At 47.5% G+C, this 9,525-nt stretch overlaps 1 protein-coding gene across 1 annotated transcript in view; it reads left to right on the forward strand.

The window, feature by feature from the left end:
- The window catches only part of LOC112074475 (ubiquitin carboxyl-terminal hydrolase 3-like), a gene marked incomplete at its 3' end in the record, with an annotated part of 36,633 nt that overhangs the window by 17,385 nt on the left and 9,723 nt on the right, over nt 1–9,525 (forward strand). Inside the window, exons 5-6 of the mRNA XM_070440550.1 lie at nt 3,527–3,608; nt 7,010–7,021. Coding sequence (XP_070296651.1) covers nt 3,527–3,608; nt 7,010–7,021 — 94 coding nt within the window. The remainder of the gene's footprint in view (nt 1–3,526; nt 3,609–7,009; nt 7,022–9,525) is intronic.

The raw sequence follows: 9,525 nt of genomic DNA on the forward strand, positions 1-9,525 counted from the left end.
CGGTGGCAACAAGTCAGCACCTCAGGAGTAAATGTCAGTTGGCTTTCATAGCGCGTCATTGAGACGTATCTCTACCGCCCTGCTGTCTCTAGAGAGTTGAAAAACAGCAGGTCTGGGACAGGTAAGCACGTCCGGTGAACAGGTCAGGTTTCCATAGCCGCAGGCAGAACAGTTGAAACTGGAGCAGCAGCACGGCCAGGCGGACTGGGGACAGCAAGGAGTCATCATGCCAGGTAGTCCTGAGGCATGGTCCTAGGGCTCAGGTCCCCGAGAGAGAGAGAAAGAAAGAGAGAATTAGAGAGAGCATACTTAAATTCACACAGGACACCGGATAAGCGGAGAAATACTCTAGATATAACAGACTAACCCCAGCCCCCGACACATAACTACTGCAGCATAAATACTGGAGGCTGAGACAGGAGGGGTCAGGATACACTGTGGCCCCATCCGATGATACCCCGGACAGGGTGGCAGACGGAAGCCACTCCTCAGTAAAAGGTACATGACAGCCCGCTTGGAGTTTGCCAAAAGGCCCTAAAGGACTTGACCATGAAAACAACATTCTTGTCTGATGAAACCAAGATTAAAACTCATTGGCCTGAATGCCAAGTGTCACATCTGGAGGAAACCTGGCACCATCCTTACGGTGAAGCATGGTGGTGGCAGCATCATGCTGTGGGAATGTTTTTCAGCTCCAGGACTGGGAGACTAGTCAGGATCAAGGGAAAGATGAATGGAGCAAAGTACAGTGATTTTGATGAAAACCAGCTCCAGAGCCCTCAGGACCTCAGACTGGGGTGAAGGTTCACCTTCCAACAGGACAACAACCCTAAGCACACAGCCAAGACAATGCAGGAGTGGCTTCGGACAAGTTTTAATGTCTTTAAGTGGCCCAGCCAGAGCCCAGACTTGAACCCGATCGAACATCTCTGGATACCTGAAAATAGCTGTGCAGCGACGCCCCCCATCAACCTGACAGAGCTTGAGAGGATCTGCAGAGAAGACTGGGAGAAACACCCCAAATACAGGTGTGCCAAGCTTGTAGCGTCATACCCAAGAAGACTCAAGGCTGTAATCACTGCCAAGGTGCTTCAACAAAGTACAGAGTAAAAGGGTCTGAATACTTGTAAATGTGATATTTCAGTGTTTTATTTGTATTTGTAATTAAATGTGTTTTTGCGTTGTCGTAATGGGTGTATTATGTGTAGATAGAGGGGTGAAAAACAATGCTTTTGAATGCCTGTGTGATCAGGTTTGAGATGATGGTTTTAGTCAAACATATCTGTTTGTGCTTCTTGTGGTCAATTTGCTGACAACAAATGATTTGTAATGATGTTCCCGCCCTTGACCATCCGCTGAAGGAGAAAAATAGTCTCCCGGCTGAATCTAGTTGATGGTCCCTGATAGAGGATGCCATTTGGGACCGCAGCCCTATTCTAGTGCCATTTAGGACACAGCCCTATTCTAGTGCCATTTGGGACGCAGCCCTATTCGAATGCCATTTAGGACACAACCCTATTCTAGTGCCATTTAGGCAATCCCTATTCTAGTGCCATTTAGGACACATCCCTATTCTAGTGCCATTTAGGACACATCCCTATTCTAGTGCCATTTAGGACACAGCCCTATTCTAGTGCATTTGGGACACAGCCCTATTCTAGTGTCATTTAGGACACAGCCCCTATTCTAGTGCCATTTAGGACACCCCTATTCTTCGCAGCTGTCAATGGTAGCTGTCCTAATCATTAAGGATTATCTGTAATGTCAGTTCTCCATTGCTGTTGACAGACAGAAGAGAAGCTCTTTGTCTAACTGATATAATTTGCATTATGAACTGGGTGGTTCGACCTGAATGCGTGATTGGCTGACAGCCGTATATATCAGACTGTATACTACGCGTATGACAAAACAAGTATTTTTTCTGTTCTAATTACTCTGGTAACCAGTTTATAATGCAATAAGGCACCTCGAGGGGTTTGTGGTATATGGCCCAAATAGGCACCTCGATCGGGGTGGTGTATATGGCCAATAAACACGGTTAAGGGCTGTGTCCAGGCACCCACGTTGAGTCGTGCCTTAACAAACACAGCCCTTGGCCTGGTATTTGACCATATACCCCCCCCCCCCCCCCCGGCCATTATTGCTTAAGTTATAACGCTGTGCTTTTGTCAGTTGAGACTGAATGTTATTTCTTCCTACAGCTCTCCGCTGGCTGTTGACAGACGGACCAAGAGGAAACTTTCTAGAAAGCAACTCTCCTCCAGTAAACTGTTGAAGGACAATGTAAGTGTTTCACGATTGATTTATTTTATTTGCTAGATGTAAAAATAATACATGTTTCCTGATCTTTTTCTTTCTTGGGGGTATATCTCTTCAATAATGATAACAATACACTGTGGCCCCATCCGATGATACCCCCGGACAGGGTGGCCAGACGGAAGCCACTCCTCAGTAAAAGGTACATGACAGCCCGCTTGGAGTTTGCCAAAAGGCCCCTAAAGGACTCTGACCATGAAAACAACATTCTTGTCTGATGAAACCAAGATTAAACTCATTGGCCTGAATGCCAAGTGTCACATCTGGAGGAAACCTGGCACCATCCTTACGGTGAAGCATGGTGGTGGCAGCATCATGCTGTGGGAATGTTTTTCAGCTCCAGGGACTGGGAGACTAGTCAGGATCAAGGGAAAGATGAATGGAGCAAAGTACAGTGATCTTTGATGAAAACCAGCTCCAGAGCCCTCAGGACCTCAGACTGGGGTGAAGGTTCACCTTCCAACAGGACAACAACCCTAAGCACACAGCCAAGACAATGCAGGAGTGGCTTCGGGACAAGTTTTAATGTCTTTAAGTGGCCCAGCCAGAGCCCAGACTTGAACCCGATCGAACATCTCTGGATACCTGAAAATAGCTGTGCAGCGACACCCCTCATCCAACCTGACAGAGCTTGAGAGGATCTGCAGAGAAGACTGGGAGAAACACCCCAAATACAGGTGTGCCAAGCTTGTAGCGTCATACCKAAGAAGACTCAAGGCTGTAATCACTGCCAAAGGTGCTTCAACAAAGTACAGAGTCAAGGGTCTGAATACTTGTAAATGTGATATTTCAGTGTTTTATTTGTAATTTGTAATTAAATGTGTTTTTGCGTTGTCGTAATGGGGTATTATGTGTAGATAGAGGGGTGYAAAACAATGCTTTTTGAATGCACTGTGTGATCAAGGTTTGAGATGATGGTTTTAGTCAAACATATCTGGTTGTGCTTCTTGTGGTCAATTTGCTGACAACAAATGATTTGTAATGATGTTCCCGGCCCTTGACCATCCGCTGAAGGAGAAAAAAATAGTCTCCCYGCTGAATCTAGTTGATGGTCCCTGATAGAGGATGRCATTTGGGACGCAGCCCCTATTCTAGTGCCATTTAGGACACAGCCCTATTCTAGTGCCATTTGGGACNCCCCGGGCATTATTGCTTAATTATAACGCTGTGCTTTTGTCAGTTGAGACTGAATGTTATTTCTCTCCTACAGCTCTCCGCTGGCTGTTGACAGACGGACCAAGAGGAAACTTCTAGAAAGCAACTCTCCTACCAGTAAACTGTTGAAGGACAATGTAAGTGTTTCACGATTGATTTTATTTTATTTGCTAGATGTAAAAAATAATACATGTTTCCTGATCTTTCTTGTATCTCAGATAAAGGACAGKCACTTCAGAACAAACTTCCTTTAGTTTTGTAGGATGTAGTGAATCTGTTATGCAATGTGTTTCTATGGGCTAATTGCAGTGGGGCCAAATAATGAATTTCTTTTTGATTCTTCAAGGGGGTCTTATAATTCCAAATCAAATAGCTAAATGATTCTTGGTTTGTCCTTTAAAACAATTCCATATGTTAGTGAGAAAGTATTGCCCCATTTATAATTTTCTCTACTTATTTTTGATACTGAATGTTATCAGATCTTCAACCAAAACCTAATATTAGATAAAGGGAACCTGAGTGAACAAATAACACAACAATTACATACTTAGTTCAATAACAAAGTTCTGAAAAAGTAATTTCAGCATCCAATGCCCCGGTGTGAAAAAGTAATCGCCCCCTTACACCCAATAACTGGTTGTTCCACCTTTAGCTGCAATGACTCCAACCAACCACTTCCTGTAGTTGTTGATCAGTCTCTCACATCTCTGTGGAGGAATTTACTGTAGCAGCAATGACTCCAACCAACCACTTCCAACCAACCACTTCCTGTAGTTGTTGATCAGTCTCTCACGTCACTGTGGAGGAAGTGTGGCCCACTCTTCCATGCAGAACTGCTTTAACTCAGCTCCAGTGACGTCTTGTGGGTTTCAACCATGGAACTGGTCGTTTCAAAGTCCTGCCACATCTCAATTGGGATTAGGTCTGGACTTTGACTTAAGCCGTTCCTCATAAACTTCAAATGTGTTGCTTCTTAACCATTTCATTTGGACTTGATTGTGTTTTGGATCGTTGTCTTGCTGCATGACCCAGCTAGCTTTCAGCATCACAGACGGAAGCTGAATTTCTCTGTAGAATTCTCCTGATACAGAGCAGAATTCATGTCTTCTATTAAGGGCAAGTCCCAGGGTCCTGAGGCAGCAAAGCTCCCCAAACCATCACACTACCACCACCATGCTGACCCCAAACCATCACACTACCACCACCATGCTGGACCCCAAACCATCACACTACCACCACCATGCTGACCCCAAACCATCACACTACCACACCATGCTGACCCAAACCATCACACTACCACCACCATGCTGACCCAAACCATCACACTACACCCACCATGCTGACCCAAACCATCACACTACCACCACCATGCTGACCCCAAAACCATCACACTACCACCCACCATGCTGACCCCCAAACCATCACACTACCACCCACCATGCTGACCCCAAACCATCACACTACCACCCCCATGCTGACCCCAACCATCACCACTACCACCACCATGCTTGACCGTTGGTATAAGGTTCTTTACGCTAATGCAGTGTTGGTTTTCGCAGGCGTAATGGGACCCATCTCATCCAGAAGTTATTACTTTTGACTCCATCTGTCCAGAGAATATTCTTCTCAAGAGTCGTGATGATCATCCAGGTGCTTTTTGGCAACTGAGAGTCAACTTTGTGGAGGAGATGGGTCCCACATTCATTGTGTTGATCTGGAGAAGCCATGCAGTCATTAACCAATGAAAGACTGAGCCATAGTCATAGCCTATCAAATGGGGAGAGGGGGAATTATAGCGTACGTTTTTAAAGTTGTTTATATTAAAATATATGAATAGTTTGTCTATGCGTCAGAGACGGGAACAATAGAAAAACAATATTTTCTGATGGACATTATAGCAAATAGGTGAATTACTCTGACTGTCACTCGTGCTCTTTACTGCGGGCCGAGCGCGGTTCAGAGTTCGAATAGGCTAAAACTATTGTCTGGTCGCATCACGATGTCGTCACAATCGCGCGTCATCGGTCGGTCGAATGATATTTATCGGTAGAGTGACTCGGCCCACCCAAATGGATACCAGGTTATAGGGAACCAGGAGTACGAGCTAGTTATTAAACTTCAAGTCTCATTTATACTAGCTGAGTTTTCACAACATAGCGGCAGGGTGATAAGATTTTTTTGAAAGTGTCTTTATGTTGGATGAAAGTGTGTATTGTGTGAGACTTGCATAATGTGTTGGTTGATAACTTAATGTTTTGTTGAAATTAAATGGTGTTATGGTTGAATTAATGTCCTTTTGTTGAAATAAAATTGTGTTGTTATCGGGAAATTCATTTTGAAATGTCTTTGTTGAATTAAATTTGTGTTGAATATGAAATTTTGTCCGAATTAAATGGTTGAAATTTGAATCATCTTTTGGAAATGAAATGTCTTTGTTGGAATGAATTGTTTTTGTTGAAATAATGTCTTTGTAATGAGCTGTGAAATGAATGTTGTTGATAAATGTTGTTGTTAATGAAAGCGTTGAATAAATGTGTTTTGTCTGAAATTCAGTACGAAGCTCCGTCGTCTGTGAGTGTCAGCAGAGGCTTACTGTGACATGGGGCCGCGATTAGCGGAATGCAGAGCTGATGACTGTCTGACCGGGTCTGAGCTGGTGTTAGGCTGCTAGACCCCAGACCTGGAACTTGTTCTCTGTATACCACGAGCTAGGCTGGTGCTACGTGGCTGTTAGAGAGCTGACTAGGTCTGAGATAGCCAGATCACCTATGCGTAAGCAGATGTGAGGCTGGTGGGGTAGAGGCCAGACTGGACTTGTCTCTACTTACACAGTCGAGCTGGTGTACGAGCTGTAGACCGCCTAGACTTGACTTGTTTCTAACACAGTCTTACTGTGTGTAGGTTGTAGACCGCAGAGCTGACTTTTCTCTAAACACTGTTACGCGCTTAGTGTGAGGCGTATGTGACCCAGATGACATGTGTTCTAAACCCACAAGGGGTTTGTCCTAGCTGGTGTAGGCATGGTAGAACCCCAGACTGGCACTGTTCTCGTAACACAGTCGTAGCTGGTGGTGGTAGCCTGTAGGCCGAAGACTGACTATGGTTCTCTAAACCACAGTCTAGACCGTGGTGGTAGGCTGGTCCGGATGGTCTAAACAGTCTGTGTGTACGTAGACCAGACTGTTTCTCTAAAGCACAGTCTGAGCTGGTGTATCGGCTGGTAGACCCAGCTGCTTGTATTTCTAAAAGCACAGTCTAGCTGGTCGTATGGCTGTGAGACCTAGGACTGGACTGTTCTCTAAACACAGTCTTGCTGTGTGTGGGCCTGTTAGGACCTCAGACTGACTGTTCTCTAAACACGTGCTAGCCCTGGGTGTCAGGCGGTGTGGACGCCTAAGACTTACTTGCCGAACTGTCTGTACACTCTGTATATGGAGGTAATACTGCTCGAAATTTAATCTCATGTAGTGTCTGGTGTTGCAGCTGTTTGCTTCATAGATGGTCAGCTATGGGATCTCATCTCGTCTCCTCCCTTCAGGGTGGGGCCTCCGCTCTCTTGCCATGGGATTAGCGATAACCTAGGCAAACATGCTTTATGAACGCATCTGCAGTCTTCTAGGGTAAGTCCTTCACGTCTGAGTTGTGGATTAGGCTTAGGTAAGTCCGCTCAGGCCTGAGTTGTGGTTGCTTTAGTAAGTCTCTCAGGTCAGTCCCTCATGGCTGAGTTTGGTTGGCTTAGGTAAGGTATCTATGGCTGGTTGTGGGTTAGCTTAGGTAAGTCCCTCATGGCTGAGTTTGTGTTTAGGCTTAGGGTAAAAGTTCTCCGGCTGAGTTGGTTAGGCTTGGTAAGTTCGTCTTAGTGAGCAAGCCAATGATTGTCCTGGTAGACCTCAGAGTGATCTGTATGGCTTAAGGCTCTGGTTCTGGCGCATCCAAATTTGGCCTCTTGTTTGTGGGTGGCGCTACTGTCTGGCTAGTTGGTCTGTGTCAGGGCATGACATGATCTGGCTCAGTGGTGTCCTGTAGTCAGGGCTAGCTTCTGGCTCAGTGGTGCTGTAGCAGGGCCTATGTCTGGCTCAAGTGGCTTTAGTCAGGGCCTAGCTTGGTCTGCTTCAGTGGTCTGAGTCAGGGCCCATGTGTCTGGCTAGTGGTCTGTATCCATGGTATGTCTGCTTCAGTGTCTGTAGTACAGGGCCTTACTGTTTAGGCTCAGTGGTCTGGTTGTCATGGGCTATCTGTTGGCTCATTGGTTGTAGTCGCGCCTACTGGTACTGGCTCAGCTGGTCTGTAGTCAGCCGGTACTGTCCTGGCTAGTGTCTTGTGAGTCAGGGCGCTACGTCTGGCTCAGTGGGTCTGTGTAGTCAGGGCCTATCTGTCTGGCTGTGTCTGTAGGTCGTGTCTACTGTCTAGTGCTACAGTGGTGTGTTAGTCGTTAGGCCGTACTGCTACGTCTGATCGGCTTGCTCAGTGGTCTGTAGTCAGGCCTCTGTCTGGGTGCAGTGGTTGTAGTCATTGGCCTACTGTTATGCTCAGGTGGTCTGTGTGCATGGCTACTCTGTCTGGCTCCGTGGTCTGTAGTTCATGGCTACTGTCTTGGTCAGTCTGTAGTGGATGCTGCTATCTGTAGTAGGCCTACTGTCTGGCTCTAGTGGATCATGTAGTGCGATTGGCCAGCGCTGCTGGTCAGCTGTCTGTTTGTCATGGCCAGCCACTGGCTCAGTGGTGCTGTAGTCCTATGGCCAGCACTGGCTCACGTGGTCTGTAGTCAGGGCCTACGTGTCTGGCTCGTGGTCTGGTAATGCAGGGCCTATGTTGGCTCGTGGTCTGTAGTTTTTAGGCCTACTATGTGGTCAGTGGCCTGTAGTTCAGCGGCTACTGATCTGGCTCAGTGGTCATGTAGTCTGTGGCCTACTATCTGTGCTCAGTGGCTGTAGTCAGGGCCACTGGTTTGGCTCGAGTGGGTATCTGGTAGTCAGGGCCACTGGTCTTGGACTCAGTGGTCTGTAGTCATGGCCACTGTCTGGCTCAGTGGGTACGTGTAGTCAGGGCCTACTGTCTGGCTCAGGTGGTCTTAGTCAGGGCTACTGTAGTGGCTCAGGTGGTCATGTAGGTCAGGGCCTACGGTCTGATTACTGGTCTGTAGTCAAGGGCTACTGTCTGGCTCAGTGGTCTGTAGATAACATGGCTAGCTCTGGCTAGGTGGTCTGTTGTCATGTGCCAGCCACTGGCATGCAGTGGTCTTGATAGTGCATGGCCAGCCATGGCTCAAGTGGTTGTAGTCTGGGTCCTACTGTTGGCTCCGTAGGTCTGTAGTCAGGGCCTACTGTCTGGCTCAAGTGTCTGTAGTCTTGGCCTGTATCTGGCTCAGTGGCCTGTAGTCAAGGGCCTACTGTCTGGCTCTGTGGGCTGTAAGTCTTGTCCTACCATAGTCTGGGGCTCAGTGCCTGTTAGTCAGGCACACTGTCTGGCTCATTGGGTCTGTAGTCAGGTGTGGCACGTGTAGCTATGGCTCTTATGTTGCTGGTGGTCTAGATCGGGCTCGTATCTGTCTCTGGCCTCTAGTGGTCCGAAGTCGGCGTGTGTGGTGTCGGTACTGTCTGGCTCAGTGGTTCTGTAGTGGCTCATGGGGGGTGGTCACTACTGTCTGTCAGTGGTCTGTAGTGGCACGCGTGGCCTGTGTATTCCTGGTCTGGCTCAGTGGTCTGTAGTCATGGCCTTGTCTGGCTCATGGTCCCGTAGTCAGGGGCCTACGTTCTGGCGTCAGTGGTCTGTAGTCAGGGCCTACGTCTTGGCTCAGTGGTCTGTTAAGTTCATGGCCTACTTCTGGCTCAGTGGTACATAATAGTCATGGCCAGCACTGGCTCCGTGCGTCTGTAGTCATGGCCAGCCTGGCGTTCCAGTGGTCTTAGTCTTGGCCTAACTGTCTGCTTATGTCTGTAGTCAGGGCCTACTGTCTGGCTCAGTGGCTTAGTTCATGGCCAGCCGTTCTTGCTCAGTGGTCTGTTGTCAATAGGGCCAGCCACGGCTCCAGTGTAGTCCTACTGTGGGCATGGC

The sequence above is a fragment of the Salvelinus sp. IW2-2015 genome, unplaced genomic scaffold (genome assembly GCF_002910315.2).
Source record: "Salvelinus sp. IW2-2015 unplaced genomic scaffold, ASM291031v2 Un_scaffold2649, whole genome shotgun sequence".
Lineage (NCBI taxonomy): Eukaryota > Metazoa > Chordata > Actinopteri > Salmoniformes > Salmonidae > Salvelinus > Salvelinus sp. IW2-2015.